Source organism: Leuciscus leuciscus (assembly GCF_965113295.1).
Source record: "Leuciscus leuciscus genome assembly, chromosome: 19".
Classification (NCBI taxonomy): domain Eukaryota; kingdom Metazoa; phylum Chordata; class Actinopteri; order Cypriniformes; family Leuciscidae; genus Leuciscus; species Leuciscus leuciscus.
Window position 1 is genome coordinate 20,009,004 of NC_138743.1, and position 21,421 is coordinate 20,030,424.

Sequence of the window (21,421 nt, forward strand, 5' to 3'; positions counted from 1 at the left end):
CTAATTTATTTGTTTTGGGACATGATGTATATATAGTCTAACAGAGCAATACATAATAAAATTCATAAATTCTATAAATATTTTAAGGCACTCTTAAATTTTTGTTTTTTTGTTTTGTGTGTGTTAGATTAAAATGATCAAACCAAATGGCGTCTGCAAACAAAACATGATAGAGCTTTTCTACAAACGTTTTATTATTAGCCATTTTGAAAGGACAATTTTGCAGTTGTTTCCAACTGTTTTCTTGGTAAGTTTAGTGGATCTTTACATTAACTATCAACATACCCACACATTATATTATATTATATTATATTATATTATATTATATTATATTATATTATATTATATTATATTATAATATAATATATTATATTATATTATATTATATTATATTATATTATATTATATTATATATTCAAGTTTCAAGTTATTAAATAATTAAATTAACTATGATGAAGTTCTACAACATTTGATAAAAAGTACATTTTAGGTACATTTTGAAAAATCACAGATCTTTACATTAAAGCGATAGTTCACCCAAAAATGAAAATTCTGTCATAATTTACTCACCCTCAAGTTGTTTCAAACCTGTATGAATTTCTTTTTTCTGCTGAACACAAAAGAAGATATTTTGAAAAATGTCGGTAACCGAACAGTTGATGGACCCCATTGACTTCCATAGTAGGAAACAAAAATACTATGGAAGTCAATGGGGTCCATCAACTGTTTGGTTACCGACATTTTTCAAAATATCCTCTTTTGTGTTCAGCAGAAAAAAGAAATTCATACAGGTTTGAAACAACTTGAGGGTGAGTAAATTATGACAGAATTTTCATTTTTGGGTGAACTATCCCTTTAACTATGAACATGTCCACAAAGTTAGATATTAAACTATAGTGTATTATATTAAAATATATGATATATTATATTATATTATATAAATGTAGTTGATATAATGTATATTATATTATAATTCATATATTATAATTACCTGCAACCCAATATAGGGCAGGCGGTTTAAAATGTATACTTTATTTTATTTTATTCTTTTAATTTATATTCTTAAATATTATAATAACATATTTTTTATGTTTTTGACCCTGACAAACTTGTTTTTGCAAATGTTTTTGCTTAAAGTGTGTGTGTGCTATTGTTCTTTTAAAATGAATTCCACTTGGTTTGATATTTTGTTATCCGATGCACTAGAGTGTTAATATACTTTTTGAAATTGCCTTTATAAAAATATATTATTATTTAGCTGAGCAAAGTTTTAAAAACAATGTAAATTGAGTTCTTTTATCATATTTTTATTTCTGCCGTACAGCAGGATTGATTCATCAAAGAAGAAGATTTGTAGGACTTTTCTGACTTTTTCAGAGAGGGGAAGGAACTAATGAGAGAAGCAGGGTAGGAGGGGACAATGTGAAACTGTACAACACACACACACACACACACACACACACACACACACACACACACACACACACAGCAACAGCATCCACTGATGTCCTGTCAGGTTGGACCTTCGCGGTTTGTGTTGTGTCAAAGAGGAATCTCAAGTCCCTGCTGAATTCCAAATTGATCTGTCAGGATGTTCGTGCCAATATTCCCCCCCTTTGCTGGAGAGTTGGCACTTTTGTGAGTCTCAGGCCTCTCCCAGTCTGTCAGCGGAGAGAAATCCCGGTTTGAGGCCACCGGCTGCAGTGTTCAGCAGTTTCTCTGTGACCTTGGCACAGGGGTAACTGTGACATCTGCAGGGACCAGACCTCTGCTGTACAGTGATGTTGTGTTTAGGGCACCGGACCGAGAGGAAGCCTCTGTCAATGTGTCAGCATGACTGAAGCTGGACAGGTAGAATCATGGCGCCCGGATCAAATTTAAGCACTGTGTTGCTGAACCAGTCAAAAAAAAAAAAAAAAAGATAATAATACATGCAAGCATTTCCACTGACAGGAAGTTGATTCATGGGGAAGATGACTGGGACGTCAATCCCTTAGGAAAATGGCACTTTTTGCTGATGCTTTAGAATAAAAATCCCCCAAAAATCATAAAGCAATGCAAATCACACAGCCTTTTTAGTGATGGATTCCATCATTTATTATTATATATTTTTTTAATCTCACATTGTTGCTAACATCATTATTATTATTTATTTTTTATTTTTTGAGAAATAGAGCACCAGGGGAAATGAATCTCAACCCCGTATTCACTGATTTCCGATCAACTGTGTTTTATATGTACTTCAAATGTAATATACTTTTCAGGAATGCAAAATATGTATGGATGGTTTCTTTTTTCCATTCCCCAACATCTCACATTAAAGGGATAGGACGTCCTTTTGAAAGCAGTCCACACAAAGAGTTTGTGGAATTCATATCTCACGATAAGGATTACAATATACTATAATATGTATATATCTATGTACATATATGGCACTTGAATACATAAAAGCAATATATCTGTTTCACACAAATGAAAGCAACGGGCGCTTTGGTGTCAAAAAATAAATAAATAAATACAAAAAAAGATAGACAGTTAAGCGTTCTGCAGCATTGGCCAGTTCACCGGCTACCGATCTGCAAGTCAGCTTAAATATAACGGAACAATAACTTATGTTAAGGTCAGTGGTGCAAGCACAGGCAACCAAATCATTTAAGATGCCAGTCTATCTAAGAGTGATATGATTTATATAGTATGGATAAACATAAATGAACTGCGTTCTATCTAGTTGCGGTGAGTAAACTGAAACTATCATATGTGCAATCTAAAACCAGAATGAGAATACAATATAATAAAACAAAAAAGACCTTCACAGCACGATTCGGGTTCGTTTTGGCTTCTTTAAAATCCATATTTAGTGCAAAACATATTTAGGGTTCAACTGATCATGTGAATGAAGAAATAAATAAACACTGTCATAAGCGTTCCATTCTGACCGATAAAAAAGTTGCATCAGTGCCCTTGAGTAACTGATAAGGAACAGATTGGTCCATTTGTTCTGGTTGTCCATAACAGACAAATAATATCCATCAACCCCACCATGAAACAGGCGAGATGAACAGTTCACAATAACTTCTCTTGTATATAATCTAACGCCGTGATTCTTCAGTTTTTTTGCACATTTTAGATGTCAAATGGTGCCAAAAGTGGAAATTGGGTCATCATTTAACTCACCCTGATGTCGCTCTGTGGAACACAAAAGAAGATATTATAAAAAAAAAAATTTTTTTAAACTCTCAGTGGCTTTAATGGGGTCCAGTGTTGTCGACTTTCATTGCATGGACAAAGCAAACATCTTCTTTTGTGTTCCACAGAAAAAAAAAAGAAAGTCATACTGGTTTGGAACGACATGAGGGTCAGTAAACGATCAGGCTCCGAGATTTGAAATGGGTTCGGATTAGGGAAACATCCAAAACGTGCAACCTGGGGTCTTCCTGGACCTGGATTGAGCACCACATGAAGATAGCATTAGACGTAGGCAGAGTCACTCGACTGGGTGCGGCCGAAATTAGGCATGCTCATCCGGGGCAAGTCCTTGTTTCTGATCTCATATATGGACTTCCTCCTGGCCTGCACCCCCCTCACCGCCGCTTTAATTTTCCTCCAGCCCAGGTGATTGAGTTCCGCCAGGTTGAGCACCACGCAAATCCCGCTGACTGCGAACATGAAGACGAGGAACACGGTTTTCTCCGTGGGTCTCGAGACATAGCACTCGACGTCTTTGATGCAGGGGTACCGGTCGCACTCGTACACGGCGGGCACGTTGAATCCGTACAAGAAGTACTGCCCCACCAAGAAGCCGATCTCCAGCGCGTTCCTGAAAACCACCTGAATGATGTAAAACCTCGAGATGCCCTCTTGTCGTCTCATTTTAGATTTGGTAGTTCTCATGGCCGAATGAGGGATCTCTTTCACTTCCATACAGTCGGGCTCTGATTCTTTGGTGGAGTTTTCGGTGTTCTGGAGTACTCCGTTCACGATGGTGTTTTTGATCTTTTTGCTGTCGTCTCGTCTCATTGAATCGGGATCTTTGTCGAGGGACAGGTAGACCATGGAGTATCTGCGCTCCTTCTGTTTGGCCGACTGATGCACAGAGTATGTGATGAAGCACAGACTGGGAGTGCATACCATGATGATCTGGAACACCCAGTATCTGATGTGAGATATAGGGAACGCTTTGTCATAGCAAGCTTGGTTACAGCCCGGCTGTAAAGTGTTACACACGAACATGGACTGCTCGTCGTCGTACACGGTCTCTCCGACTATTGCCACGATTAGAATTCGGAAGATCACCACCACTGTCAGTAGGATCCTTAAGAGACAAAGAAAGATATATTTTAAGTTCATAGTGTATCTGCTCCAGTAGTCAAGTAAACAAAATTTGAAAACAAATTTGTAATTGAAAACATCCTGTTAAATTTACTATTAAAAACTGGCAGTCCTAACCATATTCCATAAATGCTACTGATTTGCTTGTTATCTGATAGTGATAAAATATTTCAGTAACTAAATTAAATTTGTACAATGCTTTGTTCTTTGCCTATACTGATATGTAGTACAAATTGTTAAACAGATGAGCACATAATGAATTACATTTCATTAAACGGACACAAACAGTAGCGTTCAGCATATAGTGTACATTTACCTACACAAAACATAATCAAGGTACTGAAAAAGGCAATGTACAATAACCAATTAGCATCAAATGTAACATAAAACACTCAAAATTGACATCTGGCAACCACCTTTTTTACTGATTTCCACACATTTATTATCGAGTCGAATATAACACAGATTGTCACTTATAGTATTTCACAGTAAAATTACCATGTAATGTCTGTTAATTTTTTATTGTATATAATATGGTAACTTACAGCTAACCAGTAAACAGGTTTTTTTTTAACTGTATCATTGTACATTCATTGGCTGTGCAGATTGACGCGGGGAGCTGTCCAGTGCTGAAACTCTCTCCACAGGCAAACGCGCGCATCCAGTCAGGGCGCGCACAACATTTCTTTGAAAGCATATACGATCTGACATGGAACAGTAATCTTACCGATGGCACAAGAGCTTCATTTATCAAAATGTGCAGTAACAACAGCAACAAAAAGCATTATCTCAATTATTCGAGCGCTTTTCTGTCCTTGGCAGTGCAGAGATCATTAAGTTCCAGTGGCCAATCGCCCTTATTCAGAAGGGTCACTGCGTAATGACCTCAATGTTTTTTTTTATTTTTAATGTACTAAGCAATCAATAAACATTTTTCCACTTTTTTTTCCCTCACCTCCCGATCATAGTAGAGTGCTGTTGGACAGCCGCCTCCAGGAGACGCTCGAGAATTGTCCATTCCCCCATGGCTGTTCATTCGGAGACGCTATAACACAGTGGACCGTGTGAAATCAAATGCGAGCTAGTGTTCCGCGTCTATCGCTCTAAAGGCGAGTGTAGTATCGGGTGAATGCATTGATTAGTCGCTGCTGTCCACCTTGTCGTCCACGCCTCGCACCGGAGCGCGCGCCCTCGTCTGAGGTCCTGATTAGTCTAAAGCCTTCCTATTTTCCGTCTCGCGAGCAGGACGATAGGTCGCTCTGAGCCTAAACGGAGGGGAGTATAATGTTTGGCTCGTGCTAATCCCGCTTTAAGTAGACTTCCCACTCCTCCTCCCCCCTGCGTCACGCGCAGACAGGTTGTCGGAGAGAAATCAGAACAGCAGGATTTATCCGTTTCATTATTCTCCGAATATGCCAGAGATGCACTGATTAATCCGTAATAAAATCATTGGTGATAAACTCAAATCACTGGGGATGTCTGTCTCCGGCTCACACACACCCACCAGCGTGACAGGATGGGAGTCCGAAGCAGATTAGAGTTTAGAGTGCGCGCGCGCTCGATAATAAACAGGGCGCAAATCGTGGGGGGTGGGGGTGGGGGGGTAATTATAAGGCTTGAACCCCGCAAATAAAGAAAGTCTAAATGTTAGTAGAGGTTTCCGCACGCGCGCTTTACATAGCGATTTATAAAGCACGACAAGCACTGCAATTATATGTATTTATATCATGTATCATGTATTACATATATTTATAATAGATTTACATATCGCCACCTTCCCAAAATAATTGCTTAAGTCATTTTTTTACAAAAATGTTTTTTTGTTGTTGTTTTTTGTTTGTTTTTGTTTTGTTGCATAAGTCATCTCCTCATGATGCTGGCCACCTCTGGTAAAATCGCCCACATCCTCAGTTGAACAGATCATGCAATTCTACCCCTGTAGTATAATGGTCTATGTCAAGAGTGTGACTTGTTTTATTTTACCTAAGTCAAAAGATAATGAGACTTAGGCAATTTTACAAGCTTTTCAAGATGGCAGCTGCATCAAGAAGAACGAAAATCTACTTAACCTCTGAAGTTAGGCTCAGTTTTTCCTTCGCGTTTTTCAAATACCGATGATGACATTGATCCCTGTTCACACAGATCTCTGAAAATGACTAAAAACGCTGTATTATCATGCCAGGCCAGTAGTTGGCGATGTCACTTTATAAAGAAATACTACGCCTACAATCTGAACACGTGCACTTTGAAACGAGTTTTTTCAGTTTTTTTCCTGAAAAAATGACTATAGGGCAATTATTTTTAGATGACGATATCACAAAATAAGAACTTTAAAATGTGTTTTGACGACATTTAGCCAGACATTTAGCGTCGGTTGCAACGGTTGTTGCGCGAGACCGATTGTGCCCCGAAAGGTATCTTTATACTTATTTTAGCAAATATTTCAATTTAATATTGTAGACCGCCCTTAAATTCATTGCATTTTCACACACACTGTTTACAATAACAATGCTATATGTTTTCTGTTCTGCAAAACGCATGAGATTACAAGCGCATATTTTACAACAGCTGATCGAGTTGGTTAATCTGAACTCTTCACATCAAGCGCAGTTCCATAACCCTCACTTGCACCCTCCTGCAGGTGATGAAAGGTAATCAAACATCTATTTGTGGTAAAGGCCTGTTGGTGAACTTACAGTGGTGAGTAATCGCTTTAGGACAACCCACTAGGATAATGGAGAGATAAAAACAATGCATGACAAGCATGGGATATCCCTCAACTAGGAGTTGAGACTGTAAAACTGCAAGCAATGTTTGCATATATTTATAGTGCAGGTAAGATAAAAATAAATATTCTCATAAGCCTGAAGAGGGCATCTTGACAATGAGCTGCGTTCTCCTCTGATCTCACTTCGCCTCCTAGAGAGCGGCAGCTATTTTAAACTGGGTGCTAATTGAAGTCGCAAATATGAATCCATCACAGCTAGCTTTTATGCAGACCTGTGCTGTTTTAACGAACAATGCATGTCTTGTATTAAATTCAAAATGCTTCTGGAGGAAAAAGATGATTTCTTCACAAATTCCCCGGTCTTGTTTATTTAAAAACCAATAAATATTCACATACAAATTTTGTTCTGAACCAGTAAATAACTACAAACAAATTGCACTTTGGTGTAAACATACTGTACAAGGAAAAATACAGGCAATATCTGCCTGCATGCATAAGAGGCGGAGGTAATGTTGAGGATTTCAGTTTTTTGCATCCATAATCAGTGTAATATGGGTCTCCTGGCACTTAGAAGCACTTCCTGTGGACGATGGATGGGCCAGCCTCATCGTATTCCTGCTTGCTGATCCACATTTGCTGAAAGGTGGACAGGGAAGCCAGAATGGAGCCACCGATCCAGACGGAGTACTTGCGCTCAGGGGGAGCGATGATCTATGAGAAAGAAGACACGTGATTATTACAAATCCAACAACAATAAAATAAGACCGGAAAGCTTAATGACTGAATAAATATTCAACCTTGATCTTCATGGTGCTGGGGGCCAGAGCTGTGATCTCCTTCTGCATACGATCAGCAATACCTGGGTACATGGTGGTGCCACCAGACAGGACATTGTTGGCGTACAAGTCCTTACGGATGTCGATGTCGCACTTCATGATGCTGTTGTATGTGGTCTCATGGATACCAGCAGACTCCATACCTTTGGTAAGAAAAAGAAGCAGTGAAAACTATGAAAAATAAAGCTAAAAATGAAAGAAAATATGTTTGTAGCTTAATTTTTGCTAGCAGCATGCAAATATTTGGATGTGACTACATGATACCCAGACAGCAACATAGTGTCGGGCCAGATCCAGCCCACATCTGGTACGCGTCGAATCAACATGTACCAGATGTGGCCCGGATCTGGGCCGACACTATGCTGCTGTCTGAGCAACTATGTAGGCCTAATATAAACGGAAACGTTTTTCCTTCGCGTTTTTCGCGTACCGATGATGACATTGATCTCTGTTCACACAGATCCCTGAAAATGACTAAAAACACTGTATTATCATGCCAGGCCAGTAGTTGGCGATGTCACTTTATAAAGAAATACTACGCGCCTACAGACTGAACATGTGCACTTTGAAACGTTTTCAAAAGTTTGCATGTTCAGGCCCCCAAAATGCTGTTGTCGTGTAAATGAACGGCCAAAACAAATAAAAAGTATGTGTTTTTAGCTGAAACCGATGTTGTGTAAACGGCCCCCTAGACACTGGTAAAATTTATATAATATCACCCACCAATGAAAGAAGGCTGGAAGAGGGTCTCGGGACAACGGAAACGTTCATTTCCGATAGTGATGACCTGGCCATCAGGCAACTCGTAGGATTTCTCCAGAGAAGAGGAGGAAGCAGCAGTGGCCATTTCATTCTCAAAGTCCAGAGCGACGTAGCACAGCTTCTCCTTGATGTCTCGCACAATCTCACGCTCAGCTGTGATAATGAAATTCCAGTTTTAACAATATATTAATATATGGTTTGATCACTCACATTGTAAAAAAGTATATGATCAGTAAGTTCTAACAACATGTTTTTACATTGCTTTAACTCGTAAAAAATAAGTTAACCAATTTTCAACTTTTTCATTCAAGATTCAACTAAAAGTCAGTTTAATGTAATTTAAGTTGAAATGATTTAAACATCCAAGTTGATTGTATTTAACAATTTAAGGCAACAACTTAATGAGACGGCATAGTTTATTCATACCAGTGGTCACAAAAGAGTAGCCACGCTCAGTCAGGATCTTCATCAGGTAGTCGGTCAGGTCGCGACCGGCCAGATCCAGACGCATAATGGCGTGGGGAAGAGCGTAACCCTCGTAGATAGGGACATTGTGGGTCACGCCATCTCCAGAGTCCAGCACAATACCTACAAACGACACATATTTTTTTACAGTTCTAGACAAACCTAAAAGGAGTGAAGTATTTCAATGCATGTATTCGCAAACAACACTCACCAGTGGTACGGCCAGAGGCGTACAGTGACAGCACAGCCTGGATGGCCACATACATGGCAGGAACGTTGAAGGTCTCAAACATGATCTGCAAACGAATGTTAGCCAGACATTTATAATATTTGTGACAACAGGGTGAGTAAATGAGTTCATATTTAGGGTGAACTGTCTTTTTAAGTTTGTGGAGTCATTGAATGTGCACATGTTTGGGAATGTTCAAGCAAGTTTACCTGTGTCATCTTCTCTCTGTTGGCCTTGGGGTTAAGAGGAGCCTCAGTGAGAAGGGTGGGATGTTCCTCAGGGGCCACACGCAGCTCATTGTAAAAGGTGTGGTGCCAGATCTTCTCCATATCATCCCAGTTGGTGATAATACCGTGCTCGATTGGGTACTTCAAGGTCAGGATACCTCTCTTGCTCTGGGCCTCATCACCCACGTAGGAATCTTTCTGTCCCATACCTACCATGACACCCTGTTAGGGAAGAGAAGATAGCAATAGTTCAGTACTGTATTATATTTACATTTATGCATTTGGCAGATGCTTTTATCCAACATTTAACTTACAGTATGCCATAGTATGCTAAATATCGTGATTGTACCTGGTGGCGAGGACGACCAACGATGGAGGGGAAGACAGCGCGAGGCGCATCATCTCCGGCAAAGCCAGCCTTCACCAGGCCGGAGCCATTATCACACACAAGAGCGGTGGTCTCATCGTCGTCACACATGGTGTCAGCTGGGATTCTATATGAGGATCAGAAACATATCTGAACATGCTGCGAACATCGAAGTCATTTGCATTCCTGCCAGGCTCAAGCGTTCTCTTGAATAGACAAATAGACCACCATCCCATCTAAAATTCTTCTAATATACTCTTATAAATAAACATTCTTTGTTGGCATATGGTTCCATGAAGAACCGTTTACATCCATTGAATCTTTCCATTGCACAAAATGTTCTTTATAGTAAAGAAAAAGGTTATTTATTCACTCTGAACCCCAAATGGTTTTTCTATGGCATCGCTGTGAAAACCATACTTAGCAACTTTAAAAATAAAAAAATAAAAAATTAAAGAGTGTAGTTCAGTACTTCATGAGATGCAGACATGCTCATCTTTGATGGACTTATCCTCATGACAAAGTTTCAAAAATAAGAACATTAGGCCTAATAACATTTCTGAAACTCAGAGTCAGCAAAGTATTCTTAACTGGCAACTCTTAAGCCTCGGAAATGTTTGTTTAGCTCAAGAGTCAATTATTTTCATTATAATTCCAGCGATATTTCAGCAGAACTGGCCTCGTTTAAATCCTGGCGTTCAGAAGATCATCCCATTAAATGAAGTCTGACATTTCTGAAAGCTTTAGCTGTACTTACCAGATCAGCACCAGGAGCTGGTTCCCTTGGAGAGTGAATAGACGCCGCCTTGAGAAGCAGCCAATTTATACTCCACGAATGGCCCGGCGCCCGCTGGACTTCCCTCTCCTTATTTGGTATCCCGAGCGCCATTGAGGGTGGAGTGGCCATGAATGGAAGGGCGCGGAGAGGAGAGACCCCCGTGAGGCATTCGGTCCCAAGCCCATGTATGGGAAGAGACGCGGGGAGGCGTCGCGGGAGGGGGGGGGGGGGTGGCGAGTGATGGTATTCCACGATTTTCAGCACGTCATTATTAATCACATTTGTTAAGATGTCATCCCTTAAATCTGCATGTTACGCGCTAAATAAAACTGATATGGCAATAAGAGATTTATTTTTTATTTATTTTTTTACGACAGATAATCAACCGTTTGCACCTAATGATGATTGAGGATTTTAATTTAAGATACGAAATACGAATGTGTCAGCGTTTCTGAGGAAAACGAGAGTTTTGAAACAGGGAATAAACAGGGAGAAAAAGAACACATTTGATAAAAAAACAAAAACAGTCTGTCTGTGCCTATATACATTTTTGTGTGTGTAAATACTTTTATAATGTATTTGAATTGTATAATTCTCAATACATATCAGAAGAGTGTCTAGTAAAAATATCTATTTATCTATCTATCTATCTATCTATCTATCTATCTATCTATCTATCTATCTATCTATCTATCTATCTATCGATCTGTCTGTCTATCTGTCTGTTTGTCTGTCTATCTATCTATCATAATCTTTATATAATACAGTTTAATATCACTGCAATAGAATAATGACTTAACTTTGAAATTAAATCATTTGTTAGTCTTTGAATGGAATTTGAAGAATAACAGTATATCTATATAAAGGGGACTAACAATATAAATGTATTTGGGAGAATGATCATTTGAGCAAATTCAATTTGAGTGAAATCCTGAAATCACAATAGACAAGACAGGATGCCCAAAATGCAATTGTGCTGTTTTGTCATCCATCCCCCATTCAGGCCAACTCTTTCATCTGACTTGTCCCTGCCATTTGTCTCCATTTATATCATAGCTGAAGTGTTTGAGCTTTAGCAAGATAAAAGGGGAGAATGCAAAACTCATGTAGGGTTATCTGTCTGCTTTATTACGTGAATAGAACTGGCACAGTGTATCAAAGACACTTAATGAGCCTTTATTTGGCTTGAGAGTCATCGCCCTTTTAGAGGCAATGATTAAGATGAATTTTATTATAGGGAGCTGCTCTTTTTCTGATAGGCCGGTTTCAAAGAAGAGGTTCAAATAACATTTTACAAACCTTTGGTACCACATCAGCAACTTTGAAAATCTTTGTCAAAGACCCACACCCTTAGGTTAGCAGAGCTAAATTGATGAATAGAGGATTTTAAAATGGGGATTGTGGAACTCATGTCAACGACCATTGCCGGTGTTCACCGTATTAAAGTGTTTAACCCAAAATTGCTGAGTTGCGGCGTTATCTGAGTTCACCTCTCTCCTGTATCAGCATTTCGCCCCATTTCTGGATTTAAAGGGGTCAAGAGAAAGTATGTTGCTGTGTCTGGATTTCCATTGTTCAATGTTCGTTTGCACTACAGTGTCCAAATCAGTAATGGACGTTCCCTCTCATAATGTTAAATTCATGTGACTACTGAGTGATGTAACGTGCTGTTTTTTGCATAATCCCCAACATTCTCTGTCTGAGCATCTGTCAGCCGGCAGGGGCTTAATGTTTCATCTATTTGAACTCGTGGTTGTGTTTAAGGTGATTTGGCTGCTACCAAAATAACCTTGATATTTGCTCGAACCGCACGTCTGCAAATGCTGGTCAAGCTTCCGAATAGGTTCATAATCATCAAGAATATTCTTCATATTTTTGTTGCAATGTAAGTGAAGTGCAACCAGAAAATTCAGTCTTCACAGCTCGCTTTCCTCTGCAATACACTCGCTTTGAACTTACAGTAAACTTTAATCCCTTTTAGAAGCAAAACAGCCTGTAAGGGGCGAGCGGTTGTGCTTAATCTACTTGCTGTTTCTCTCGCAGCTCTTCCTTCCAATAATCCACTCACACTTCAAAAAGTGTGTTTAACATTCCCGTTGAGGGCATCTCCAAAATGTTCCAAAATTACAGTAATCTTTTGTTCACAATGTTCCTTTGCTAATCTTATGCAAATGGATTCCGTGACATCTTTCTTTTGAAATGTAGATCCGTCTCCTTTGCCCTTTAATGACCTCTTGTGCTTATTAGATACTTAAAAAGGAAAGCTGAAGGTCATAAGTCTTCAGATGAGCCGAGGTTTCCGTTGAGCGGAGAAACATTATTATTCTAGGGTCACATTCTCTGGATGGTAATGCCGTCTGGTCCTGTCACAGGATATCTGTTGCTTGTTGCCAGCTAGATCTTTCTGTGGCCCTCTGAAACTCAATGCATTTCATCCTCTGATTTGTTGAATGCATTCATCACACAGCACACTCATGATTTCAGAAAAGGCTTAATCAGATATCCAATACTAAGCAATGTTTTGACACTGTCACTCACATTTTATAAATAGCTGATTACATAATTATGATGTGAGCCATGTTGTGTCCTACTAACCGCTCTCATCGTTCATCATATAGTCTGAATGACTTACAGAACTGACATTCAGTAATATGTATTTCTATGTGTTAGACATTCAAAGGAACAACCCCAACTAAATAAAATACATTTGTTGCCCGTTATAGTACTCAAAATAAGAACTTCAAAAAGTATTGGTTCAATCAGGAATCAATAACCTGTGACAATACATAAAGGCCATAAATGTAATTTGATGGATGGGGGATTGAGCGGCCTGTGTCAAACGCAATCACGAATAAAGTCTGAGTGAGAGCCAGACATTTCATAGTGGAGTCTGGAATGCTGAATCCACGCCTTCTCAGTGATCTCGTTCTATGTGCGCAGAGCTGAAATCATGCCAGCTTCACAGGAATAACCTGTCACCACCCTCTCTCTCTTCTTCTTCGTCTCTCTTGTTTGGCATAGATACACTTACTGTGTTTTCCTCATGTAAACATTCACTCTGAATGTGTCTTTTCAGTTGGTAAACAGAACATGACATTTACAAATTCTTCAGAACCTCGAACAATAAAGGCCTCAATATACTCACGGCAAAATAATTTTTCATTCTTCACTTCAGGTCAAAATAAGTTACCAGAGCAGCGGTATGATGTTATCTCAACACTGCGGATGAATATGTAAATCGTAATTGTAAAGTTACGTAATCGTCACAGACCACTGGTAGTTCGAAGGTGTTTACCAGTCAGAGCGAGCCAGTCAAACTCCAGGAACAAACTCCAAACAAATTTTGTTTTGGACTGATTTTGTTCGAAATGACGTCAAACAGTTCATGCTTTGATTTCACTTGAAGTGTATCAGGGCCTCAAAGGTGCGGTCACACTGTTGTTTAGGGAAGTTTTTGCGGGGGTGAAATGCAGTCATTTCAACAGGATTCCACCCGATCAGGAATTTTGCGTAAATCCTTTCAAAGTTCAAATTTGGTAAACTCTGACTTTATCGATTCGATTTCTCATCACGTGAAGACTTGTGATCAACAGAAAATTAATAAGCAACCTCTTAGCCAAATAAAAAGAATACAAACTTTTGCAGACTTGCAGGAAAGTGGAGCGGATTGTATATTTTTACATTTGGGATTTGTTATTAATTGTTAAAGGTTGAATTTAAAAGATGCTTCAGAGCATGACATCTTATCACAGCTATTGCAATGTCCAAAGAAATTTTGCGTGTTCAAAGTTTAGTGTGACCATTCCTTGATAGTGAAAGATTTCATCACGCAGATTTTCAAGAAAATCAGGAATAAAAAAAAAAAACAGGATCAAGTTGATCATGAAGATTCAGATAAAGAATCTTAAAGTTGAGATAAAGTTCACCATCAGAAAGCTGCTTGGGTAACACTTTATTTTACAGTATGTGTACTTACAGTGTACTTACACAAGAAAGCACTGGGTAAATGTAAGATGGGTTAAGGTTAGGTTTAGGGATAAGTTCAGGGTTAGTACCTTATCACCCAGTTATTGTAAATGCTATAATAAGTACACAGTATGTACATGGGAAACAGGACTGTAAAATAAAGTGCTACATCTTCTTGATTTGAAAGTGACTTCTGTGTGAGCTGTGGGCCTTTATGCCCATGACATTTTGCCAAAATGCCACTAATAAGAACGCACCCTATGAGAATAAACATATCAATGCATGGAAGATCTACACTATAATTGTCCCTGTAGGTTTGGAGTCTCCAGTTTCCTTTGTGTGTGGTCCAGTGGATTGTTTTGAAAAAAAACGCTTGTGAATAAAATCTTTTTTTCTAGTGTTGATTCATCTGCTGTCATTTGTGAAGGATTTAAAAAAAGGATGGAACAACTGTTTTGTAGACATTGGCTCTCTGGTGCTTCCTGTTGCTTTCAGTTTGAGAAGGTTTGTATGTGTGTGTTTAGGGGGAGAGTCGCTTGTGGAACAGCTGCTGGGGTGTTTGACAGCTCACACTCCCCTCCTTAACACACACACACACACACACACACACACACACACACACACACACACACACACACACACACACACACACACACACACACACACACACACACACACACACACACACACACACACACACACACACACACACACACACACACACACACACCTGTCTGCTCATAGCATAGAGTACCATGCACAGTACAACCTAAGACTTAAGAGGTCCCGAGATTACTGTTTGTTTACAGGTCAGCAAAATGGTGACACATTTTCCCTATAGGAAGTGTTTAGACCACACAGACAATGGTTGTGTTGTGCCCCCTTGAAAGGCAGTTAATTCACAACCATGCCACCTTTGCAAATGACTGAATATAACACCATAAACTAGATTTTTACATTTTCTGAAGTAAATGTGAACAGTGTTTGATTCATCTAAAATGATCGCTGACACATTAGGTTGTTGCAACGACTTTGCTACTTTGTTAGCACGTTGCTCTGCAGTTGGGTGTTCTGGTTGAAGTAACTTGCTATCATTTTGAGTGGTTGTTAGTTGTTCCTAAAAATTAAGGTTTCAAAAGGGTTTTTTGCAGTGATCCCATACAAGAACCATTTTTGTTTTTTCAAAGAACCTTTCAATAAACAGTTCTTAAAATAATTTTTTGTTGTTAATGTGAAGAACCATCAATGTTAATAAATAACCTTTAGTCCTAAGCATGTGGTTTGCAAACATTGAGTGCTTATTAGCATGTTTCAATGAAGTTGCAAGGGGTTGTGACACATTAGCCAACATGTTCTGAGTGATTTCAATGCACTTCTTAAGGTGTTCTTGATGGTTATCCCCTATATAATGCAATATATAACATAATACATTTCCATATATATGGGAACTGTTATAATGTTCTATTATTTTGGAATGAAAAAGGTTTTCTGGTATGTGTGAGTTTTTGGGGTCACCATTGTGCTGAAGAGTAAAGCCTGTGGTTCGGCTGACGATTGGCCGAATATCATCAATACTATAATTACTTTTTTTTTTTTAAGTAATGGCTGTTCCTTCTTCAGCACAGTGAGAGTCTCTTGGCTAAATACTTTAATGCATGCATGTATGTTTGTGCTTTTGTTAACTAGCTTGAAAATATGAAACATTTATAAGTAAATAATAAAAAAAATAAGAATACAACCTTATATATTTCACTATATTATGTGTGTTAATGTTGCAGGAGTAAATATATCTGCAATATATTTATACACATGCAGTACCATATCTGATCACATATACATATATGTGACCCTGGACTACAAAACCAGTCACATGCATGGGTCAGTTTTTTTTTTAATTGAAATGTATACATCATCCAAAAGCTGAATAAATAAGCTTTCCATTGGTGTATGGTTTGTTAGGATAGGACAATATTTGGCTGAGATACAACTATTGAAAATCTGGAATCTGAGGATGCAAAAAAATCTAAACATTGAGAAAATCGCCTTTAAAGTCGTCCATTTATGTTCGTGATTGTGCTGCATTCACTCACAAAAATAAATGTTTTATATATTTACGGTGGGAAATTTACAAAATATCTTTATGGAAAAATCTATCATTTTGGCCCATACAATGTATTTTTGGCTATTGCCACAAATATACCTGTGCTACTTATGACTGGTTTTGTGATCCAGGGTCACATATTGTGAAATGTATTACTGAATATAAAATTACATACATTATGATATATTAGTAAATATATTGTCACATATGTTTCAATATATGAAAAGCGGCAATTCCTTATGTAGGCTATTATTCAATATACTGTATTGTAATGTATTAACACAATATTTTATTCTGTATGTTTTCAAATATACTGTTAAACCATTTAATATATTGACCATTAATACATGGGAAATATATTTCCATTTCATAAGGGTATAACCGTTTTGCTAAAATATATTCAGTTGTTGTTAGCATGTAGCATGTAGCTTGTCATGCGCTCATTGTGTTCTGTCTTCTGGTTTGTTTTTCCACAGCATGAAGGTAAGATCTTACAGATTTATGAATGATCCGCTCGTTTTAAAATCTTCCTGGTCTACTGACATTTGTTTTGACATTCACATTAAACATTACAATGGCCATTATAACTTTTGTTAACTCTACAACAGCTAGCAGCTAATTACTCTTCAACATTGATGTCATACTGTAGAAATATACAGAGCTACCGCAAAAAACAGATGTTCAAAGACAAAATTCTAAAGATGGCTGCGTTCTTGTTTCTCTGGCGTATAAGGTCTATATAGACATCTCCACCTAACATATTCTGAATGATTGTTAGGTTGTTCTGGGTGGTTTCAATGACTTTTCTGTCATGTTCTGAGTGGTTGTACAGTACGTACATTGGTCTGTGGTCCTTAGAATGTTCTGGGTAGTTGCTATGGCATTGCTTAGTGGCTTCAGGGCATTCTGTGTGGTTGTTATATCTGTATTTAAAGTACAAAGCCACCACAATGTCTCTATGGCATTAGTCTTTATAGTTTCTAAGTAAGTCAATGGACATTTGTTACTCATTTTATCATCCACAAGGCAAAAATATGGTAATTCAGAAAAAAATTATAATAGCATCTCATCAAGCCTATTATTTGAAATATGGCTTATTCATGTCCATATCACCAACAGTTTGGGCCAACATTTGCCAAATAGTTATTTATTTAGCAATATGTATTAATTATTTATTCCATATAAACAATAGTAATAGTGCTTCCTTTAGCAAGCAGCAGTTAATATCAAATGCCTCAAGTACTATAAGAGATCCATTAATAAAACAACCAACCTAACAACAACGCTCATAGATCCAAACAACAGAATGACCTCCCAGTCTTGAATACCTGACCCACTATGGTCGTCTGTGAAGTCGAGGAGCTGAGTCACATTAAGCCAATTCTTGTGGTGTAAGGTTTCTGTGTATGAGGAGGGGACGGCCTTGAAACCAGAACCTCTGCTTCTGAAGTGAAAGACCGTGGCCCGGCCTGTCCAAAATATCTTGGCTTCCTACCCTCAGAGATGCCTCTCATTCTCACCCCAGCTCCAAAGATGGGATCCCGCATCATCACACACTCAACCTTCTATTATTACCACTAACACAAACACACAGCTGAGTGCCAGCAGACAGACCCTGGAGGGGGGGCTACAGCTGAGAGAGACCCTTGTGGCTTCAGACCACTGGAATGCCTATGAGTGTAACTTCATCCCAGGCTTGGCTGATGGGGGAATCTTCAGGATAGGGACAAGGTCACAGGATGTGGAGTGGGGTTATGGGAAGAACACCTTTATATGGTGCCAATCTAGAGCGGAGATAAGTCTCTTTGGCTAGCAGCACAATGAAGGTATTAAAACATGACTAATGGGATGCTTGTCACTCATTTCTTACTGGCTTCGTAATAACTGGATCAGGAATTGACAAATAAAGATTTGCACCAATAGTGCCATGGACATGATTGATGCCTCAAATTGCCTGGTTTGTTGAGGAGTAGTTTGTTATTACATCTTCTCTAACGGTTTTCAAATGGCAGATAATAGAAGATCTGAGCCAATCTAGGGGTCATAGAATCATAAATAAGGGGTGGGATTTTTCTAACCTAATCTCACAACCAATTCGTACAAATTCGTAAGAGTGAGTAAAAGGTGGCTAATTCGTACGACCTTACTCGTACGAATTTGTACGATTTCTCTAAACCCCATTTGATGGGTAGGTTTAGGGGTGGGGTCAGGGGTAGGTCATTCGTACAAATTCAATTCAACCAGTGAGGTCGTATACATTTGTACGAATTAGCCACCTCGTAAAATTGGTACGAGTTGCCGTGAGATCGGGTTGGATTTTTTGACTTGGCCCAGTTGCTTACTACATTCTAAACACATATTTTAAATACATTAGAACACATTAGCAAATCCATAGGGTATAGCAACACCCTATAGCAATCACACCGAACATGCTAGTAACATAATAAAAAACTCAAACCATGAAAACTACCCACAATATCTTAGCATTGTGGTAGCACATTTGATTTTACAGACACATTTTTATTTATTTATTTTTATATCAAAGAAGGGCCTCTGATCTGTGAGCGTCCTTGCATGACTGGGCCTACTTAAAGAAAATTAAACCGCTGGAATCCTGTCGCCTGCAGGGAGTTTGACATCGTCACTGCTTCTTAAACCGAGTGTGGCAGAGCCCTGCTGAGAGGTGTGCTCGGCTGACATCTTTTACAGGCTCATAATAAAAACACACAGCACTCTGCCTCACCGTCTGAGGTTATTTTGGAACAGTCTATTGACACTGAGCTGCCATTGTTGGAATGAAAAAAGGGATAGAGGGATTTGAAAGGAGATCCTCATATCATGGAGAGAGCGGTTGAACCTGCAAGCACAAATGGGCAAACACTACAGGAAAACGAGAACGTCTGAGCTCAAGGGATTTTAGCTGAATAGAGAATTTAACAAAACTCAGATTTAATGCAAGGGATTTTTTCTCTTTTTTTTCTTGAATTAAGAAGCTCTGAAGTTATCAACATTGAACCTTGTCTAAAAAGTTTCTTTGAAAAGGTTCAAAATGTACAGCTTGTTCATCTTTCACTGCAGACATAGGGATCTGCATCAAAGCATCATACCTCCAGACACTGCCTGATAAGGTCACATTTTTAAGGTTTTGGACAGCCCGTCCACAGTGCTCAGATATAGTACCATGTGACATTAGTTCAAACCACTTAATAGAGTCTCAGTCCTCATGATTTGATGTGATACTGCTGAAGACATTAACTCTGATGACAAGAAAAGTACATGGTAATTATCAGATCTAAACAATATACGGATTAATGGGTTTTTTTTTGTCCATACCACAGGCAGTGCTTGGTCAAGTTAGCAGGGTACCAACTGCTCTTAACACAAGAGGTTCACCACATTCAGCTGCTGACTTCAATCACAGAAGAGCACAAAAGACCCAGTTGGCTATCACTTTTTGTTTCATCTTAAATGGATCCTAACCTTTCACTCATGCACAAATGGTCATATGAGACAAGACACCCAATAGGTGTCAACGTGAATTGCAAAAATAACACACGTTTGACTTCGACTGTGCCCCACGTTACTAATCGACAAGATCTCAGCTAACAAGGAACGTTATGGCAAGGTTCTCTCAAAATTATGAACAAACGTTCTTCCAGTAACATTAGTAGAATGTTTATTCAGTTATTTGGTATATAATAATGTTCTCAAAAACATTAGCACATAAAACATAATTTATACATCAATCAAGACACATTTTTATCTTAAACATTTTATTTGGATGTTTTTTCTGCCCTTTTTTAAAGGTTACAAATTGTATTAGAATGTTCAGAGAACATTCAAAAGTTACATTCCCATTATGTATATAAAAACAAAACAAAAAAATTAAATGGAATGTCCCCTTACTGTTTGTGTAACCAAGAAAAAACGCTTTTAAAAACTGGACGTGTTGAACATTCAGGGAACATTTAGAAATAACGTTTTCATACCTTAATTTGAACGTTAGCAAAATGGTCTTGGAATAGTTTTTTTGTTTTACTGGGATTTGCCTCTTGCAGTCGGGGGACAAGCTAAAAAAATTTAACATTTTTAACACTGCTTCAAGTCATACACCTATCACTCTGTGCAGTGGACAATGAAGATGAACACACCTACCAGACTGTTTCTAACAGGTTTCTTAAGCTCTCTCCTCATCTGCCATTGGTCAGATAAACAGATAGCCACACCCCAAACTCTCACAACTGGTTAAGCTATTGTTGCTCTGTTGGCAGAATCAACTAAAGTGACTAATTGCTGTGAATCGGTTCTTTCAAACTGTTAATTTCGTACTTAAAGAAAAGTTTCAGAAATCGATTCAATGATTCTTTCGCCATCATGTTGTCCCTGGCTGGGATTCTGTTTTGTTTATTATTAATAATAAAGGTGTTTATGAGTCCTAGTTCAGTTTGTTGTAGCTCACAAAATAAAAAGCTTTTTAAAACCTATAATTTGCATTTACATTAAAATGATAGCTGTTAATTCCAGAACTGCTTATTCAAGCTGATTCCAGAACGGTTTTGAGTAAAAGATTAATTCACGAATTGGACATTGCTACAATCAAATGGAGAAATGGTTTACTTTTGGTTGCCTTCAT

General features: G+C 38.4%; 2 protein-coding genes across 3 annotated transcripts; both read right to left on the reverse strand.

Moving 5' to 3' along the window:
- Positions 1–2,078: 2,078 nt before the first annotated feature.
- On the reverse strand, positions 2,079–5,587 carry gjd2b (gap junction protein delta 2b). 2 transcript variants are annotated; one of them, XM_082147782.1, is made up of 2 exons: positions 5,285–5,587; positions 2,079–4,312 (listed from the first exon to the last, which is right to left on the reverse strand). In XM_082147782.1, the coding sequence occupies exons 1-2, from the start codon at positions 5,353–5,355 to the stop codon at positions 3,469–3,471; spliced, it is 915 nt and encodes a 304-aa protein (XP_082003908.1). In that variant the 5' UTR covers positions 5,356–5,587; the 3' UTR covers positions 2,079–3,468. The 2 variants fall into 2 exon arrangements, with proteins under 2 accessions (XP_082003908.1, XP_082003909.1); XM_082147783.1 differs by lacking the exon at positions 5,285–5,587 and adding an exon at positions 4,875–4,914.
- A 1,820-nt stretch (positions 5,588–7,407) lies between these two features.
- Positions 7,408–10,779, reverse strand: actc2 (actin, alpha, cardiac muscle 2). The gene is made up of 8 exons (XM_082146722.1): positions 10,701–10,779; positions 9,926–10,070; positions 9,559–9,798; positions 9,332–9,416; positions 9,082–9,243; positions 8,617–8,808; positions 7,855–8,036; positions 7,408–7,768 (listed from the first exon to the last, which is right to left on the reverse strand). Exons 2-8 carry the CDS (start codon positions 10,052–10,054, stop codon positions 7,625–7,627), a joined length of 1,134 nt encoding a protein of 377 aa, XP_082002848.1. The 5' UTR covers positions 10,055–10,070; positions 10,701–10,779; the 3' UTR covers positions 7,408–7,624.
- Between the last annotated feature and the right edge of the window lie 10,642 nt (positions 10,780–21,421).